The 20946-nt window shown below is 42.7% G+C and overlaps 1 protein-coding gene across 4 annotated transcripts in view; it reads right to left on the minus strand.

Annotated features, from left to right (window-relative positions):
* AMOTL1 (angiomotin like 1) overlaps window positions 1-20946 on the minus strand; it is a 178713-nt gene that overhangs the window by 56944 nt on the left and 100823 nt on the right. For all 4 annotated transcript variants that reach the window (XM_049889505.1, XM_049889503.1, XM_049889504.1 and 1 more), the window contains one exon: window positions 3599-3890. In XM_049889505.1, coding sequence (XP_049745462.1) covers window positions 3599-3890 — 292 coding nt within the window. The remainder of the gene's footprint in view (window positions 1-3598; window positions 3891-20946) is intronic.

Raw genomic sequence — 20946 nt, forward strand, 5'->3', positions numbered from 1 at the left:
TTTCCCCTAGGCATCTTCATGTGCACCGCTCAGGGGCTCGCAGGACCAAAGACAGGTTTGCTGTCCAAGCCACAGACTCCCCAGCCAAGGCCTGCGTGATTGTAAATGCTTGGCCCTTTTCCTTCAGATGCCCATCTATGCCCTGATGGCTTCTGAGGCCAACCCACTCAACGGCCCACAGTCTGCTCCTGGCAGAAACTTTGTCCATTAATTATGTTTCAGGGAAACTGGGAGGAAAGAGAAGCAAAATGGGTAACCAAAAAGAAATAATGAACAACGACAACTCTTTCTGGGGGTCCTCAACCATCATTCCAACACCAACAGGGATAATCACTACCTTTTGCCTCTTTGGCAACAGGTCTTCATAGCTAGGCTGGGCTTTGACAGTCTCTGAATTATTAGTTCTTTTCTGCTATGTTCCTGGCACTGTATACACAGGCTAAGCTATGCAATTAAGAATTCATCTATTTTTGGTTCTGCCCTTACAATGTATCTCTCCAAGAAAGTGCTCTTAATACAGTGAAGATTTCAGATCAGATGATACTGCTGGCATAGTATAATCATATCCTACAATGGAGTACAGTCCGTCCACCCAAAGCAGGGGACCAACTCCATGCCAGGGGAACTAGCAGCACTTGTCACTGAAAAGTAAAGTTGTCAACCCATTTGACCACATTCTCCCCAGACCTATGGCTTAAGCAGCTGCTAAGAGACACCTGAGCCATGAGGTCAACAGTATGAGAGGATCTATGGCTAGGAAGACCTAGAGATCACAAGCCACAGAATGTTAAGCCAAAGATTTCATGTAGCTCTTCTATATCTTGGTCCTAATTGTTGAGAACAGCTAAAAAACTAGCGACGTATTTGTCAAAATCTGAGTTTTTAAGTTAATAATTCCAGTTTGACATATGACAGGTCAGTGAAATGTAGTATTTATAAACCCATTTATAAGGGTCATGGGGCTGATGGAGTTTGAGTTATAGAATGGAAATACCTTTTTAATTTTCTCCTTTTTCAGCAGTCATCAAAATCCTTTTGGCTACTTTTTTTTTTTTAATTGTGCTTTAGGTGAAAGTTCACAGTTCATTAATTTCTCATAGAAAAATTTATACACATATTGTTTGATGACATTAGTTGCAATCCCCACAATGTGACAGCACACTCCCCCTTTCCACCCTGGGCTCCCTGTGTCCATTCAGCCAGTTCCTGGGCCTTCCTGCCGTCTCCTCCTGCCTCCAGACAGGGGCCACCCATTTGGTCTCATGGATCTGATTGAACTAAGAAGCACACTCCTCACATGTATTATTTTTTGTTTTATAGTCCTGTCTAATCTTTGTCTGAAGAGTGGGCTCTGGGAATGGTTTCAGTTCTGGGTTAACACAGTGTCCAGGGGCCATAGTTTCAGGGATTCCTCCAGTCTCTGTTAAACCATTAAGTCTGGTCTTTTTATGTCAATTTGAGTTCTGCTCCACACTTTTCTTCTACTCCGTCAGGGATTCTCTGTTGTGTTCCCTGTCAGGGCGGTCACTGGTGGTAGCCAGGCACTATCTAGTTCTTAGGGTCTCAGGCTGGTGGAGTCTCTGGTTTATGTGGTCCTTTAATCTCTTGGCCTAATATTTTCCTTCTGTCTTAGGTTTCCTTCATTCTCCTTTGCTCCAAGTGGGATGGCGCCAACTGATACATCTTAGGTGGCCACTCACAAGCTTTTAAGACCCCAGACGCCACTCACCAAAGTGAGAGAGCATTTTCTTGATAAGCTTTGTTATGCTGATTGACCTAGGTGTCCTCCGAAACAATGGTCTCCAGTCCCCAGCCCTAGTTACTCTGTCTCTCAAAGTGTTTGGATGTGTCCAGGAAACTTCTCAGCTTTTGCTTTTTAGCCACAAATTTTAAGAAGCATCCCCGGTACAAGGAAACTGAGTCCTTGGGCGATTTAAGTAATTTTGTTTTGCAAAACAAAAATGTGCATCAAAATCAAGTAAGATATGTATGTTACATGTCAATTAAAATTATACATTAACAAAAAAATCAATCACGAATAACTGTTCATACAACATCCTTGTGAGAAGACCCAGAACCAAGCTCTGCCCTCAGGTGGACACATCTGCTCCTGGACACACCTGCCATAGAGCATCATTAGGGGAGAAGGAAATACTTGTTTCCCAGGAAGAGCTGAGATTGCCCCTCCCAATGTTCAGAAGAAAAAAAACATACCCAGAAAGAAGCAGCTGCAGGGAGGTGCCAGAGGCAAGCTTGGGCCTGAGCAATGACTTACAGGCACAGCAGGGGGATAACACACTGTTTCCCAATTTCTAAGGGTGAGAATGGGTGTGGGGCTGCAATCTTCAGGCAGCCCCAGTTTGTTTCTGGCTTTCATTTTTTATCCCACCAATCAAGGCAGCTGGAGCTCTCTGAGCCAAGTCTGGACTTGACACTCCAGGGAGCTCCAGGCACTTTCAGTGGAAGCTCCACAGGCACATGCTGGGACAGATTCCATGTGTGAACATTGGCACCATCAAACCCACTGCTCCCAGCTTTTTGCTGCCAGCATTCGGGAAAGAAAAGGAGTCTACTCTGAAATCTTCGCCACACCTGAGTTCTTTATCTGCGAATCATGAAATCAATAGTAAATAGTGAACACCATGTGGCCAGCCAGGCACATTAATTGCCTTAAGGAGCAGAAGTGACAATGCTCCTGTAGGCCGGTAGGGTTTATATTCCTACCTTTCTCTTTTCCAAAGCCCTGTATTGCCCAGGACAGAGCCAGGCACTTACACAGTCCCTTACTGACTATCACACATGCTTCTTTGCCCCTAGAAAGGAAACTCGAGGGCCCTGTGGCTCTCCTGCCCTTTAACACCTTTGTATTCCCATTCTACCTGCAGCATAACAGATGCTGACATATCGGTCAGCATGACCTCACTACATGGTGATAGCTACTCTTGCGGGGTGGTTTTATACTTACTTTGACTCTGAACATGAAGCCCTAAGAATGAAGGCTGCCATACATTCTAGTTTTCCCACGGTGGCTACAAAGGCTGGAATTACTCAGCATCTCCCCATCTGATAAACCACAAGCATAGAGAAAAAATGCATGCAATAACACGACCCTCCAACCCTCTAGAGTGGAGGCAACATTGCCTTTAGCAGAGATCAGCTAATGAAAAATGGCAACCACAAGGTTGCTGTCTGAGATTCCCAGATTTAAAGAGAAAATTCATCTCCCTCAACATCTCTGTGTGTTAATCTTGGTATTCCAGGAGGACCCTCACCACACTTGCCCATTTGGGGAAATCCTACTTAGCCCTTGAGTCTCAGGTCAAGGGCCAGTCCCACTGTATCTACTGTAGCCCCTTCACATTCCTACTGCAGGTATTGGCTTATGCATCTCTTTCCCCTTCTAGACTGCAACCTCCTCCCAGGCAGGCACTGTATTGTATTTATTTTTGCCTCCCTAAAGCCTTGTACACAACCTGGCTTAAAAAGGGGCCTAGTTAAGTGCCACTGAGTCAGTCAGTGAATCAACACCCCATGAGCAGGTAAAGAGTCTGTTCCTTCCAAAGAATCTTCTTCCTCCCCTCCCCCAGGAAGTCCATACCTTATGGAGCTTGTCAGCATTGTCATAGTAACCCTGAAGTTCCTGGTGAAGCACCCGGTTCTCCTCTGTTAGTATCTCCACCATTTGCTGGGCTCGTTCCACAATCGCAAATGCATCTGGGCCAAGCTGCTGGCTGGGGGATGCGGCAGGCAGTGGCTGTGGGGCTGCCAGAGTCATCGGGAGGGGAAGCGGTAAGGAGACCGAGTGCAGCGGCCCACTGATGGAGGAGGTCTGGGAAGACATTGGGCTGTGCTGCTGCACTGTTGACGGGAAAGGAAGTTGGCATGGGCGGCTGTAAGGGAAAGGAAGACCATTAATCAGATGCCAGGAAAGATTGTGGAAGTAGGAAGGAAGCCCCAACAATATATGCACTATCAACGGCTCCCACTTTCAGAGGTGATCGATGCACTTTCAAACGCTGGGTTGAGTACATCAGGTTGAATCATTCATTCCACGGTATTTTCTGTGTTCTGGACACTGGATACGGGAACAAGACAGACAAGGTCCCTATTCTCATGAAGCTTACATTCTAAATGAGTCAGAAAGGCAAGCCATCCAACAACAAACCAACCTACCAAGCATCAAAAGTAATGGCACATCACAAAGAAAATTGTGGAGTGATGTGATAGTGAATGTCTGAGTTGCTACTTCATGCTGAGAAGTCAGGGAAGGTGACTCCAAGAAGCTGAGGTATGTGCTCAAGTCTGAAAGACAAGAGTGAACCAGTGGTTTGTGGGGATATGGGGTGAGGGAGGAGGGGAAGGAAGTTTTCCAGGAAAGGAATAATTCCTGGAGGCTGGAAATGGAAATTCATGGTTTCAAATATAAGAGGTAGTGCAAAAGTCCTAAGGTAGGAATTAACACTGGCACAATCAAGGAGAAGAAATAAAGCTGGTACGAAGCACGGCAAGCAAATAAGAGTGGTACAAGATATGGCCAGAGAGATGGGCAAGGACCTTTGTAAGATAAGGACACAAAGATGCCCTTTATCACCACTCCTATTTAACACTGTGCTGGAAGTCCTAGCTAGAGCAATAAGGCAAGACAAAGAAATAAAGGGCATCCAAATTGGTAATGAAGAAGTTAAACTGTCCCTATTTGTGGATGATACGATACTATACATAGAAAACCTAAAAGACTCCATGAGAAAACTACTGGAACTAACAGAAAGATTCAGCAGAGTGGCAGGATACAAGATAAACATAAAAAATCAGGTGGATTCCTATATACCAATAAAGAGAACAACAAAAGGAAATCACAAAAACAATACCATTTATAACAGCCCCTAAAAAAAAATAAAATAACTTAGGAATAATTCTAACCAAGAATGTAAAAGACCTATACAAACAAAACTACAAAACATTACTGCAAGAAACCAAAAGAGATCTACATAAATGCAAAAATACCATGCTCAGGTATAGGTAGACTCAACACTGTGAAAATGACAATTCTACCCAAAGCAATTTACAAATACAATGCAATCCCAATCCAAATACCAACAATATTCTTTAAAGAGATGGGAAAACTAATCATTAACTTTATATGAAAAGGGAAGAAGACCTGTATCAGTAAAGTACTATTGAAGAAGAAGAATAAAGTAAGAGGACTTGCACTACCTGACCTCAGAAACTACTATACAGCTATGGTAGTCAGAACAGCCTGGTACTGGTACAACCACAGATACATTGACCAACGGAACAGAAGTGAGAACCCGGATGTAAATTCATCCACCTACCATCACCTGATGTTCAACAAGGGCTCAAAGTCCATCAAATGGGGAAAAGACAGTCTTTTTAACAAATGGTGCTGGCAAAACTGGATGTCCATCTGCAAAAAAATGAACAGGACTCATACCTCACGCCATACACAAATACTAATTCAAAATCCATCAAAGACCTAAATATAAAGCTAAAAACTATAAAGATCATAGAAGAAAAAACAGGATCAACGGTAGAGGGCTCTAATAATACACGGCATTAACAGGATACAAACCATAACTAACAACACACAAACTCCAGAATATAAACTAGATAACTGTGATCTTCTAAAAATTAAACAATTATGCTCATCAAAAGACTTCCCCAAAAGAGTAACAAGAGGACCTACTGACTTGGAAAAAAAATTTGGCTATTACAAATCCAACAAAGGTCTAATCTCTACAGGAAAATCCAACACCTCTGCAATAAAAAGACAAATAATCCAATTAAAAAATGGGCAAAGGAAATGAACAGACACTTTACCAAAGAAGACATTTAAAGTGGCTAACAGGCACATGAGGAAATGCTCGCTATCACTAGCCATTAGAGAAATTTAACTCAAAACCACAACGAGATACCACCTCACCCTGGCATTACTGGCACAAAATCAAAAAAACAGAAAATAACAAATGCTGGAGAGGCTGTGGAGAGATCAGAACTCTTATGCACTGCTGGTGGGAATGCAAAATAATACAACTATTTTGGAAAACAATATGGCGCTTCCTTAGAAAGTTGGAAATAGAAATACCATATGATCCAGCAATCCCACTCCTAGGAATATATCCTAGAGAAATAAGAGTTATCACACGAATAGACATATGCACACCCATGTTCACTGCAGCATTGTTTACAATAGCAAAAAGATGGAAACAACCTAGGTGCCCTCAACAGATGAATGGATAAACTACGGTACACATACACAATGGAGTATTACGCAATGATAAGAACAATGATGAATCTGGAAAGCATCTCACAACATGGATGAACGTGGAGGGCATTATGCTGAGTGAAATAAGTCAATCACCAAAGTACAAATATTGTATGAGACCACTACTATAAAAACTCATGAAAAGATTTACACACAAAAAGAAACAATTCTTTTTTTTTTTTTTTATTAACAAAAGAAACAATTCTTGATGGTTACAATGGAGGGGAGGGGTGGGCATGGAAAATACTAAATAGATAAGTGGTAACTTTGGTGAAGGGTAAGGCAGTACACAATACTGGGGAAGCCAGTACAACTTGTAAAAGGTAAGGTCATGGAAGCTCCATAGACACATCCAAACTCCCTGAGGGACTCAACTGCTGGGCTGAGGGCTGTGGGGACCATGGTCTTGGGGAGCATCTATCTCAACTGGCATAACAGAGTTTATAAAGAAAATGTTCTACATTTTATTTTGGTGAGTAGCGTCTGGAGTCTTAAAAGCCTCTGGGCGACCATCTAAGATGCTCCACTGGTCTCACCCCTTTGGGAGCAAAGGAGAATGAAGAAAACTAAAGATACGGGGAAAGATTAGGTCAAAGGACTAATGGACCACGACTTCCAAGGCCCCCACCAGACTGAGCTCAGTACAACTAGATGGTGCCTGGCTACCACCATTGACTGCTCTGACAGGGCTCACAACAGACAGACCCAGACTGGGCTGGAGAGAAATGTAGAACAAAATTCTAACTCACAAAAAAAGACCAGACTTACTGGCCTAACAGAGACTAAAGAAATTCTGAGAGTATGGCCCCTGGACGCCCTTTTAGCTCAGTAATGAAGTCACTACTGAGGTTCACCCTTCATCCAAATATTAGACAGGCCCATAAAACAAAACGATACCAAAGGGGCACACCAGCCCAGGGGCAAGGACTAGAAGGCATGAGGGGACAGGAAAGCTGGTAATAGGGAACCCAAGGTTGAGAAAGGAAAGTGTTGACATGTCCTGGGATTGTTAACCAATGTCATAAAAGAGGATGTGTACTAACTGTTTAATGGGAAGCTAGTTGGTTCTGTGAACCTTCATCTAAAGTATAATTAAAAAAAAAAAAAACGTAAGGACAGGCTCCCTAGAGTGTAAACGGCAGCCAGTGGAGGATAACTAAGCATGGATGCAGTGTCTTCTGACTTTAAACTGAGTGGTATGTAGAGGACAGAATGTACAGTGGCAAGATGCAGGGATACCAGTGAGGGGCCAGGGCCATTATGTCGTCTAGGTGAGAACTAATGAAGGCTCACAGGGTAGCAGCAGTGAAGAAATAATGGACATATGATATGCTTTGGATATATCACTGATGCAGAGACAGAAAGAGGAGAAAAGGAAAAAATTTCTCCTAGATTTTGCTCTCTACACAAACCAACAGTGGTACCATTTAATGAAATAGTGAAGTCTTATAGGGAGGAACTGATTTTTTGTCATTTTGTTTTGCTGGGGTTAGGGAGGCACGGGGGGATCAAACGCCTGATCTTAGCCATGATAAAAAGGACACACAGACGCAGTCACTGATGGTTCAGATTGCTGGTACTAGCTCCTATACTTGAAACCACGGATTTCTATCTCCTGTCTCTAAAAAAAACTCCTTAACAATTTCCTCCTCACGATTCTATTAACTGGAAACCCTGGTGGTGTAGTGGTTAAGTGCTACAGCTGCTAACCAAAGGGTCAGCAGTTCAAATCTGCCAGGCGCTCCTTGGAAACTCTATAGGGCAGTTCTACTCTGTCCTGTAGGGTCGCTATGAGTCGGAATCGACTCGACGGCACTGGGTTTGGTTTTTTTTTTTTTTTTTTCATTCTATTAACCTGTTTCTTTAAAAACATTGCCATTTTCTTCCAGCCTACAACAACTTTTACAGGTATAAACAACAAAGATAATCTTGATGTCTAGTTCTCCGACCATCCCTGTCTCTCTCCTGTAGTGACTTGGGAAAACTAGTTTTCTTGCTGGCTCTGTTAAAGCTTGAGGTCTCAATCTGGGCGCTAGGAGTTAGGTGCTAAAAATTATCAGCAAGCCCAAAATCATCAACCTTTTGTATCACAGGGCTGTGTCTTCTGGAGATAATAGCTATTACTAACCAGCAGACATCCATCCCCATTTCCTATATTGTCCCTTCATACTATCCAATGCAAGGGGTAGATGCAGCTTATCTCTTTGGGGCTGGAGGTGGGTACAGAGGAATCTGCAACTCTGCTCCCTGAAGCACCAGGACTTCACTCAGACCCCGCCACTTCGGGGTGGGGCTCCCATCTTTTAATATTTAATTCTGGAATTTGGGACTCACGGCCAATGTTGGGTTTATCTTCTCATTCACCTTTGTCTGCTATGTAACAATTACAAGGAAACCCAAGAAGAGAAGGCAGAAATAAGGTAATAATATTTTCTTAACACCAACCTAAGTCATCAATGATGGTCACTAGTTACCTGAGTGGGGCAGTTCTACTTTATCCTGTACAGTTGCTATGAGTCTGAATCAGCTTGACAGCAATGAGTTTGGTTTTTGGTTTAGTTACCTAGTGACGATGCAGAGAAAGGGTGATGGACAAGCTTAAGGAACAAAGAAGAGCTGACTTTCAGAATGGAAAATCTACCAAACCGAGGGCACTGCCCTCACAAATAACTTGGTCACACGTTCATGCTCAATTAACACCACATGACAATGGATGGCGTGCAGGCCAAATGGGGTTGGTGGGCTCAAAGGTCTTTGAATTCCCTCCTACTTTCAAGGCTTTGACTAAGAGAAAATGCACAAGGTAGAGTTGGGCTTGCTGTAATCGAGGGGAAAAGTGAGTTTCAGGAGACAACAGGAAAACTTCACACACGAGTCTTCTTGCAATGTAATGCAATGCAAGACCAGAGCTTGGTTTCAAGAATTCTCAGTACAGTCTCTCAACATACATTCTCACAGAAGCTGAAGAGCCAAGGATTTTCCTCAAGAGCCCACAGAAAGAGAAAGCCTCCCCCCAGAGCCAGCGCACTGAATTTGGACTTCTAGCCTCCTAAACAGTGAGAAAATAAATTTGTTTGCTAAAGTCACCCACTATGTGGTATTTCTGTTCTAGCAGCACTAGTTAACTAAGACAATATTTAACAGGGAAAAAGTCAGTGGTTAAATAGAGAAAGAACATGATCAAGTAAATCACAAGAGAAAATGCAAGTGGTTAATATACATTTTTCAATGAGATCTTAATAGTAGAAGAATAATCAGAATAAAGTTTTTCTCAGTTGATCAGTATTAACAATTCAGTTCAACAAACTTTTATTGAGAGCCTAAGCAAAGATTGATGAGCCCTGGTGGGGCAGTGGTTAAAGCACTCAGCTGCTAACCAAAAGGTTGATGGTTCCAACCCACCAGCTGGTCCATGGGAGAAAGATGTGGCAGATGGCTTCCGTAAAGATTACAGCCTTGGGAACCGTAGGGGATAGTTCTACTCCGTCCTACAGGGTCACTATGAGTAGGATTTGACTCGATGGCAATGGATTTGGTTTGATTTTGGGTTTTAATCAGAGATTTTTTTTAATTCTCAAGTAATGATACATATTAGAATTTTATCTGTGTAAAAAGAAGGCACAGAAAAAACACTGGAAGAAACTATGACAAAAGGTAAGAGCAGCTGTTTGCAGGTGCTGGGAGAAACACTTCACTTCACACATTTCTACAATGAACATGTATGTCTACTTTAAAAACAGTTCATTATATGATATATGTACATTGTAGGAAAATTAGGAAATATAGATAAGCAATAAAATCGGCATGTGGTATTTTAATAAGTAAACAAAATGAAATCCAAGAATTAAAAAATGAGATGAAATAATAAAAGGCTCCTGGCTGTGAAAAGGTTCAAATTTTAGTAATTCACAGTCAGTAAAAATACCTCATTATTTACATACAGCTTTGCAATTTACAATATTATAATTTTACTAATCCTCAAAGCAATCTGATGAAGTGCTTAACAATGGTCATCTCTGGAGGTAATTTCTACTTTTCTTCTTTTTTGGGGGGGAGGGGTAACTGCATTTCTAAGTTCTCTACAGTGAACATGTTACTTACGTAAGGAAAAAAAATCAGTTTTAGGAAAAATCTGTTACAATAAATCAAAGATAAGGAAACAGAGGCTCAAAGAACATATGCAATTTGCTACAACATGGAAGAGTCAGACTCCATCTCCCTCGTATCTTTTCCCAAGCCCACAGACTTCCCACCTCTACCCCTTTGGTCGTGAAGATACCATAAGGTTCAGAAACGTTCAAATTAAAACGTGGCTCTTGGGTCAAAACTAAGATCAAAACCACTGCTATGCAGGAGTGATACAGATAATCCTCTTCTTTGGAGAAGTGGCTCATTTAATGTATTACAGCTGGAATTGTGTTAGCTTTCCTGAGAAAGTAACCTGAACTTGACCCCAGCCTCTTGAACTTCCCACACTGCACAACTGTTTCTCAGGATAAAAAGGGCATTTTCCTCGGCCCATGTAAGACAATAATTGAGCTAAAAAAATTACGGGAACTCTCGAATTCGAATGCTGGTATTCAAAACACATGTTTAGCTGGTGGAATTAAGGCTCCGTGGCCTTATTTTCATCAAGGACAATGCCTGGTTTTTAATCCAACAGATAGCCTTGGGTCTGGCTCACCTTTTGGTCTCCCTTAGTAATTCATTTTCATAAATGTTTAAACAGCAAATCAAAACTCACGACTTTGGAAACATATGATACACTTAGTACTCCCAAAATTTCCCTTCCTCCGCCAGTCATTTCCAACTCCAAGTTAAGATGGGACCACCAAACATTCTTTCTCACAATGCAGCACATCCAAGTATCTATCAGGCCCACCAGGAGTAAAATCTGCGTTTTTAGCTACACGCCTTTATATCCACTCATGATCTACGGCGTGCTCTGCTGCACTGCCGACTGGCGTGAGCTCTGTCCTTGTGGAGGGGCACGGTGTCTCTTTAATTAATTGGCCACACATGCTCCTGGGCTGTGTCACCCTTTGCTCCCTCTCTCCTCCCTTCATGTCAGTTGACACATTTCCAGATGATGCCAGTCACTTTCACTCTATCCTAAACAAAACAAAGCCAGAGGTTTTCTGGGAAAAAATGTATGGTTCACCTTTTTTAAGGAAAATATGAGTTTTGAGATTGATCACGTCACTGGTTCCCTCCATCAAGGCAGTAAATTGCAAGCCCCTGCACTGACGAGGGGAGCCCTGGTGGCGTAGTGGTTAAGAGCTCAGCTGCTAACCAAAAGGTTGGCAGTTCGAATCCATCAGCTGCTCCTTGGAAACCCCATGAGGCAGTTCGACCCTATCCTATAGGATAGCTATGAGTCGGAATCAACCTGGTGGCAAGGGGTTTGGTTTTTGGTTTTACGCACTATGAGGACGATGGTAGTGGTGGTGACTGCCCGTGACAGGAAAAGAGAACAAGCGTGCTCTCTGGAAGAAAATCCACAGCCTCTTTGGCTCTGACATCATTTCGTAAGAAGATGCTTTTCGCAGCCTAGGACAGACAGGTCGGGTCACACTTCTATTAAAGTGTCTACCTTCATATTAAAAATCTAATTAAAATATTCATAGGTGAATAAAAATATTGGTAACAGTTACACTCTTCTGCTTCTGGGAAGCCAGTAAATCAAACCCCCTATACTGAACTGGCAAGGTTCAGCCAACATAAAGGGCAAAAAGGGCAACGAGCAGGCTCAGAGAACGGAAAACTACAGCTATGAGTGCTCTTTCATGGACAGAGTCATTCTTACTTTTTCTCCAAACTCATAATGCCTGAAACATACAAATTAATCAAATGACATATTTCATATCATTTTCTATAGCTGAAATATTTTACTAAAAACCATCTAAGGCATGCTGGAGGTGGTCGCACAACACAATGAATGTAATTCACATCACTGAATTGTACATGTAAAAATGCTGAACTGGCAAATGTTGTTTTATATATGTTTTTACCACAATTAAAAAAAAAAAAAACTAAGGCAAATAATAACACCCTTCTAGTCACTATCTCCAAATGAAAGCAAACCAAAAGACAGACTAGATGCTCACAGCCCAGGAGCTGTCAGCAAGGTTAGTTTTGTTCTATCCAGTCTTACAGGACATCTAGAGAGAAAGGGGGATCACAGGCTTTCCTTCTAGAGTCTGGAATACTTATTCAGTATTCTGGTCCACCTGAGGAAAACAGAGGTGACAGGCCCAGGATTTACTCACATAGGAGGTGTGGTGTGGTACAGAGATGTAGGAATGCACCCTGGCTCTTCCACTACCAAGTTGGTGGCCATGGCTAAGTTACATTAACTGCTCTCTCTAAGCCTCAGTTTTTATTATATGTAAAAACAGAGATATTACTAGTACCCGCCCTTCTAATTGTTACGAAGATAAACCAAGATAATCCATACGCAGTACTGGGCACACGGTAAGCACTTAGTAAAGGCCGAGACCTACAACTACCACCAACACCAACCCTCTACTGTTAATTGCTGAGTGTGGAGACACAGTTGTAGAAATCGGAAAATCAGGGCAAGCATTAGAGGAATCAAGTTTAAGTTTATTCCGAATCCATTAAAATATATAAATCATATGAACAATGAACACGAAGGCCCGATTTTCAAGACTGAATCAATCTAACAAGTAAAATATACCAAAAAAAAACTTAACCTAACTAATAATTGCAAATTAAAACAAAGAGTTAACACTATTTGTCTATTAAATTACCAGACTTTTCATAATTAGGATGCTTAAAATTGGTAAAGCAGCCCTGGTGGAAGAGTGGTTAAACGCTTTGCTGCTGACTGAAAAGCTTATGGTTGGAACCCACCAGCTGCTCTGCAGAAGAAAGATGTAGCAGTCTGCTTCCGTGAAGATTTACAGTCTTGGAAACCCTCTAGGGCTGTTCTACTCTGTCCTATAGGGTCGCTGAGTTGGAATCCACTCGATGGCTATGGGCAATGTTGGCAAAAGTACAGTGAAAGAGGCGCTGTAATACTTTTGCAAAGTTATCTGGCACCAGATAAATGTACTCAATAATTACAATGTACTCAATAATTTCTAAATACTAATTTCCTAAATAAATAATCCAAAATGTAGAAAGTTTTACATGCATGATGATGTTTACTACATTATTTATAGAGAAAATGATATAAATTATATACTATATGGATATAAAACAGATGGCTATAAAAACAACAAAGCAGTGTGGGAAAAGTTTGTGATACAATGCTATTAAAAGAAGCTAAGATGTTAAACAATATAATCTACAATAACATATGAAAAAATTAATTTGTATAAGAAAAATGTTAACAGTGATTATATTAGGAAGGCAGAATATTGTAAGTAATTTTTCGGCATCTTTAGTGGTTTCCAAATTTTTGGAAATATGGACAGATTTCCTTGGAAAAAAGCATGCATCTTGACTGATGTACTCTAACCTTTTTTGATCAAAATCAGATCATCCACCAGTATTCATCCAGCATTCATTTCCATTAACGATGTAGACTATACAAGCAACTTACCACTTCTCAAAGTGCTGTTTCCACAAAGTGAGTCAGAATTAACATCCAAATGCCTGTTTTGTTTTTTTTTTTTAAAGTATAAGTCTCCGTAGTATCAACCTGTCTGCTTACCACCTTGTCCTCATTCCAGTCCATCTCCACCTTCAGGTCAAAGGAAAGTTTGCTATAACTGGAGCAGGAGCAAAACCAGATCCCTTACCCATGGCCAGCTCATGTTCCCTGGAGGTCCCCACCAGCTACCTCAGTAAGACAAGGTTGCCTCAATCTTTCCTTCTCCACCAGGCACACTAGTTCACTTAAGACAAGTGCCAAAGACATTTCACTAAATAAAACATCCAGACAGTCAACAAAAATACATGAAGAGATCCTCACAATCATTAGCCATTAAACCTGCTGCCATCAAGTTGATTCCAACTCATAGCGACCCTATAGAACAGAGTAGAACTGCCCCAAAGAATTTCCAAGGAGCGCCTGGTGGATCTGAACTGCCAACCTTTTGGTTAGCAGCTGTAGCTCTTAACCACTACGCCACCAGAGTTTCCCATTAGCCAAACTACAATGAGATACCATCTTACACCAGTAATAATGGCACTGATGGAAAAAAAAAAACAAAAAACAACAAATGCTGGAGAGGCTGTGGGGAGATTGGAACTCTCATACATTGCTGGTGGCAATGTAAAATGGTACAACCACTATGAAAAATAATATGGCGCTTCCTCAAAAAGCTAGAAATAGAAATTCCATATGATCCAGCAATCCCACTCTTTGGTATATATCCTAGAGAAATAACAGCCATGACACAAATAGGCATATACACACTCATGTTCACTGCAGCATTATTTACAATAGCAAAAAGATGGAAACAATCTAAGTGTCCAGCAATGGATGAATGGATAAACAAACTGTGGTATATACACACAATGGAATATTATACAACATTAAAGAATAACAACAAATCCATGAAACATCTCACAACATGGATGAACCTGGAGGACATTATGCTGAGTGGTCAATCACAAAAGGACAACTATTGTATGAGTCCACTATTACCAAAAGTCAAGAAAAGGTTTCACACAGACAGAAATATTCTTTGATAGTTGCCAGGGATGGGGAGTGAGGGGACCATTAGCTGGTTAGTAGACACATACTGTTTGGTGAAGGGAGAGATAATACACAACATGGGGGAAGTCAGCACAACGTAATCAAGGTAAAGGAAGACACTGAAAGATACGCAAGAGTAAAAGGCAACAACAGTAAATACCAATACATACACAAATCTGCAACAGCAGTAATAACAATGTACAAGTGGATACACAGGTAGATATGTAAGCTGAACATGGGAGGGCCCATGAAGTACACCCACATACATATATATGTGTGTACGTGCTATAAATATACCCATGTATGCAATAATGTGTAGAGGGGACACAGTCATGAAAACTTCTTAGCCATAACCATACACCTCCTGGGACTGAGATACTGGGCTTGAGGGCTAGGGACCATAGCCTCAGGAGACATCTAGGTCAATTCGCATATCATAATCCACACAGAAAATGTTTCACACCCTACCTTGGTTAGTAGCGACTAGGGTGTCAAAAGCTTGTGTGCGGCCATCTAAGACACAACAATTGGTCTCTTCCTGTCCGGAGCAAAGAAAAGTGAAGGAAAACAAAGACTCAAGGAACAATTAGTCCAAAGGACTAATGGACCACATGAACCACGGCCTCTACTAGCCTGAGACCAGAAGAACTAGATGGTGCCCAGCTTCTACTACCAACTGCTCTGACCAGGACCATAATAGTAGGTCATGGACAGAGTGGGAAAGAAAGGTAGAACAAAATTCAAATTCAAATAAGACCAGACTTACCGGTTTGATAGAGACTGGTGGAATCCCTGAGACTACGGCTCTTAGACACCCCTCAAACTTGGAACTGAAATCACTCCTGGCATACATTATACGCATACAATATACAGGCCTATAATAAGATGATCAGTTATACCAGTGATGGAGGTATACCTCAGAACAATCAACTATACGAGACCTAAAGGGCATCATTTGTCTAAATGCAAAGTTCAGAAGGAAGGTGGGAGCAGGAAAGCTGGGCAAAAGGGCACGGGGAAGCCAGGGAGGAGGGGGGAGAATGCTAACACATTCAGGGGTTTGCAACCAATGTCACAAAACAAGCTGTATATAAATTGTTGATTGGGAAACTAATTTGCTCTGTAAACTTTGACTTATACCACATAAAATATTCAAAAGAGAAAACCTTATGGAGCACGGTTCTCTGACACACATAGGGTTGCCATGAGTCAGAGCTGACACGATGGCAATTTATTTTGTTGTACTTTGGGAAGCGGCCAAGCTTTCCGAAGCTTGGCCCCTTTCCCAACCAAACAGATAGGTAATGTGGAGCACATGGTTACGGGGCCCAAACGTTTCATCTGTGGCTGGAAAGCCAAGGCTGAGGGAGTAGTCAGCTGGGTTGTAGATAGGGTGCAAGGAGGAGGACTTTCTTCAAACCAGCCTTATGAGCTGAACTGGGTGAAGGAAACAGCCAAAGTTCCTTTGTCATCTGTCCAGGGTGGCAGAAGGCTCAGAATTTTGACTCAGTGCACACCACTGGTATGAGGCCATAGCTGGAAGCATCCAAGAGTCATTCCTCTGAGCTGTAAGCACTGAGAAGAACAAAGGCCTCAGCCCTGAGGTCCCAGATGTCCCTCAGGGGCTCCACTTCCTCTCTACAACATGGCCACAGGGAGTAGCAAAGACTGCTAAACTGACCATGTCTGTGTCCTGTTTAACAGCCGCGATGGCTCTCAGTGCCCTTGAGGTAAAGGCCAAGGGTCCTCACATGCCTTCTAAGGTCCTGAGGATCTAGACCATGCTGGCCTCTTGAGCTCATCGCTTTCCACGTCCACAACCTCTACACTCCTCCTGACACCCTATTCCATCTCTCTCCAACCTCCCAGCTAATACCCAGTATCCTGCTGGTCTCCGCCTACATGCTGTGACCTCAGAGAGGCCTCCTGAACCCTAGGCTAGGTCAGGCCTTCCTGCTTTATGTCCCCCATGCCCCTCTACTCACAGGACTTCAACACTCATCATAGCTCAGTGTCAAGACTTCTAAATGTGTGTCTTTTCCACTGGATTGGTGGGGCCATGATGTATCTTTGTGCCAAGCCCAGGGTGGGCCTTCAGTACTTGATGAAGGAAAGAAAACACTTCTCAAACTATACTCCAATTGCTTGTCTTTCCTTGAGGGCAGGGACTATAGTTTATTCATTTCTGTATTCCCAAGTTTTAGTCTGATCAAAGACTTATTTTCTAGTTCCAAAGGTATGCAGCCTCTGATTTCTGTAACTGTTGTGGTTGTTAGCTGCCATGGAGTTGGCCCCTACTCATGGTGACCCCATGCAAAATGTAACAAAACACTGCCAGGTCCTGCACCACCCCCTGTGCATGAGATACACTGGCCAGGAATCAAACCCAAGTCTCCAATATGGAAGGCAAGAATTTCTGTAATTGAGTAGGTCTTTACATAGACTGACAAGGAAAAAAAAAAAAAAAAGACAAGGAAGGGACTCTAAAACCATCACCCATTCTCCACATGCTCGGTGGAGAGGAAGGTGAGGTTACCTAGCCTGAAGAAAGGAAAGGATTACAAAACTCCCCCCTCAGGGTCCTCCCACTCCACCCCTCTAACAGGTGAGACAAATGGTGGGTGTGGTCCCAGTAGCTCTTCCAAGTTCAAACATGGAACAGGACAGTAGTTCTGTCAGCAGTTCCAACAGGTATAATGGCAATGACAGGGGTCACAGTATATGTCCTGTTGCCCCTGGCTGTGTTGGCACACAGTGTCAAAAGACCTTCTCTTTCACAGAGCTAGTGGGTGTCAACGTCCTTACCCAGACCAGTGAGGCATACAGAGGCTAGGATGCCCAAGTACCAGTCCTTTCAAATCATTATCACTAAGATCTACTCCTGTGCCTATATTTCCAACATAGCATTTGTGCCTGAAATTATACAACTGCATTATGGCAAAATTGCATTATCTGGCTCATAATTTAAGACACAGACTTCAACTAATTTAGGCGACAGTCTGATGGCCAATGGGAGAAAGTCTGATTACAAAGGGCCAAGAAAGGGAAAGATACAGCTAGCCACAGTTCCTCTTCCTTTCGGTTCTTCCTTACTCATCAGTAAGTCAGAGGTAGAGGATGTTGGTAGAACGTGTGAGTGTCGAGATGTGAAATAAAACCAGTTGAATTAGGTGGGCAGGCACTGAGGTTCCGTTAAGGGTGATGGAAAAATCTGGAAACGGATAGTGGTGATGGCTGCACAACACGATGAACATAATTAATGTCACTGAACTGTACATGTAAAAATGTTGAAATGGCAAAGGTTTCATTACACATATATCTACCAGAATTTAATTAAAAAAACCCAAAAAACGTTGAGTTAAAAAAAAAGACAAGAGCCAAGATGGTGCAAGTCAACTAACTGGCCTTGACTAGTGGCTCTCCATGGGGTCTCCTATGAGAGGAGCCTAATGTGTTTATAATCATCCACCAACCACCTCCATATCTTTAGCATATCAGAGCTGGTAAGACAATTTATAAACTGCAGTGAGTCAGAAAGGAAGGCACGAAATCCAAGTTCTATTCTTCTCATATTATAAGCTCTGCCCCCGTCCCACTTGACCCTTAGGACCTTTACTCCTCCAGGTAAAAAGTAGTGAAGGTTCAACAATCTAAAGGGCTTTACCAAACCATTAAATATTTACCAAATATTAGGCCCATTTTTATAGCACTAGGTAGGGAGAGGGACGAAATGATCTCTGTCAGAGCCCTCTCCTTCTAGTCCAGGAATCTGTGCTATGTATTTACCCAACCAAAACCAACTGCTGTCAGGTTGATTCTGACTCGCGGGTACCGTGAGTCAGGGTAGAACTGTGCTCTACAGGGTTTTCAGTGGCTGATTCTTTGGAAGTAGGTCGCCAGGTCTTTCTTCTAAGACACCTCTGGGTGAGCTGAACCTGCAATCTTTGCATTCTGAGCTCATTAACCTTTTGCACCACCCAGGGACTCCATTTACCCAACAGCCTGCAGCTATTCTTGAACCATTACTATTAATGACAAACAGATAACCCTATTTAAGCATAAAAGAATACATTAGTGAAATCAAAGGAAGTCCTGCTTACCTCCTGGCTCAAAGATAACTTGAATATCACACACTACTGAGTTTCAGATGAAACCTTTGGAGTTCAGGCCATGTTACATGCGTCTGAAGCAGGGTTGGTGTGGATGCAACTCTGTTTACCCAGTCAGCCAAGGGCTGCACCACTGGAGCCATGCTGGCTAGCCATGGCCAGCCTCACAAAGGGACCTTGTAGCTCTGGAGCCAGCCTCAATGGCCTGTCTGTTACGTCTTCTGGAACATTTGATGTGTCATGTCAATCCAGCTGCCAAGCCTGGCAATCGGCTCAAACCCCTCAAACATTTCTTCTTCATCTTTTCAACGTCATAACCTTGAGACAAATGATACTTTCCACAAGTAACCGGGTAGACCTCCAAGAAGTGCTTCCCTTCTCCCCTGACTGGTTCTCCCATCTCATATCACACCTACTGCCAAATGGCAAAAAGCAAAATGGCCCACTTTGTGCACTGTCTTTTTCCAAACAGTAAAGCCAAGGAGGAGGAAAGAGACATTGTTTGGTGGTATTTTACCTTTCACCAAACTCTAGAGGCTGAGTTAAACATTTAGGGAAAAAATGTAAAATATTCCAAACCAAAATGTGGTATGATTCTGGGATAAACATCGTGGGTTATTTTAAACAATGTCACTACATCAATACAGTGTAATTACCAGATATTTGGAGATTTTTAAAAATTTTTACTCCTCAAATCTGGGTTTGAGTTTAAATTTCTCCTTTGGCTTAAGACACTATAAAGGGAAGAAGAAACACCTCCTGGGCTCTCACTTGGATTCTCTAGTAGGGTCAGATTATAACCACTTTCCAAAGAAGTTCTGCTGCCTGTCAGAGGTCTAAACTGTGGTTATAGGGCTTCAAAGCTGGCGTCCTCAAGCAACTGTAGGGAAATGTGTCAGCAGCTGGGAAGTAAGTGGCAGATGGGCCAGCTGTCTTCCTGCCAAGCTGCAGTCACTCTCTTTTCAGAAGATGTTCGATCAAGGTACGCCTTGCACACAGCCCCTGGGGTCATCTGGGAAAACCCCAGGTCATTTGATTTAGAAAGAGACAAAGCCCTCTGTGAGACAAAGACGTACCCAATGATATGCAGTGGCTACTTGTCTTCTCCTCTCATGCTCCATGCTCTCCCTGCACCAGTTCACCAGCATCTAAACAGTAAGTGACCGAATTGGTTTCTTCAGACTGCTCTCTCCTGGCAGCTTGATTTCCAATTGCCTTATTCCCAGCTGCTCTGTTCCTCAACTCCCCTATCTAGTCAGTGACTCCTATCAGTTCTATTTCCTTACCTCTCTCAACATACAACACTCCTCTCCCTTCCCACTGCCTCAAGCTTAACCACAGACTGTCCTCCAGCTCCCTTTCCTCTAATTCACCCTGTACTGCACTGAAGTCATCCTAGTAAGCACCCACGTATCAGTCCCGACTTAAAAACACCACTTTCCCCACTGCTTACAGGATACATTCTAAACTCCTTAGCATGACACTCATCTTCCATTTGGTCTCAACTTCCCTTTGCAAACACATCTTCCACCACTTCTCGCCACATCCTGTCCCACGGATGCTCCATCCGCATGGCTGCAGCTCATTCATTCCAGAAGCTTCTGTCTGCCAAAATGGCATTCCCTCTGCATGGTACATCCTGCTACTTCACTTCTACCCCACTTCCCTCACCTGCCTTTCAAGACCTGACTCAAATGTCACCTTCTCTGTGAAGCTCTTCCCAACTTCCTCCAGGCGTGAGTCATGCTATCCTGTGTTCCCCTAGCACTCTCAGCACACCTCTATCCTAAAACAGCACACTGTACTGCCATGACCTGTTCAGATGCTGGTTTCCCATGAGATAACGCTGCAAGCGCTTGAGAGCAGGGGCCACATCTTTATCT

The sequence above is a fragment of the Elephas maximus genome, chromosome 7 (genome assembly GCF_024166365.1).
Source record: "Elephas maximus indicus isolate mEleMax1 chromosome 7, mEleMax1 primary haplotype, whole genome shotgun sequence".
In the NCBI taxonomy this organism is placed as follows: Eukaryota; Metazoa; Chordata; class Mammalia; order Proboscidea; family Elephantidae; genus Elephas; species Elephas maximus.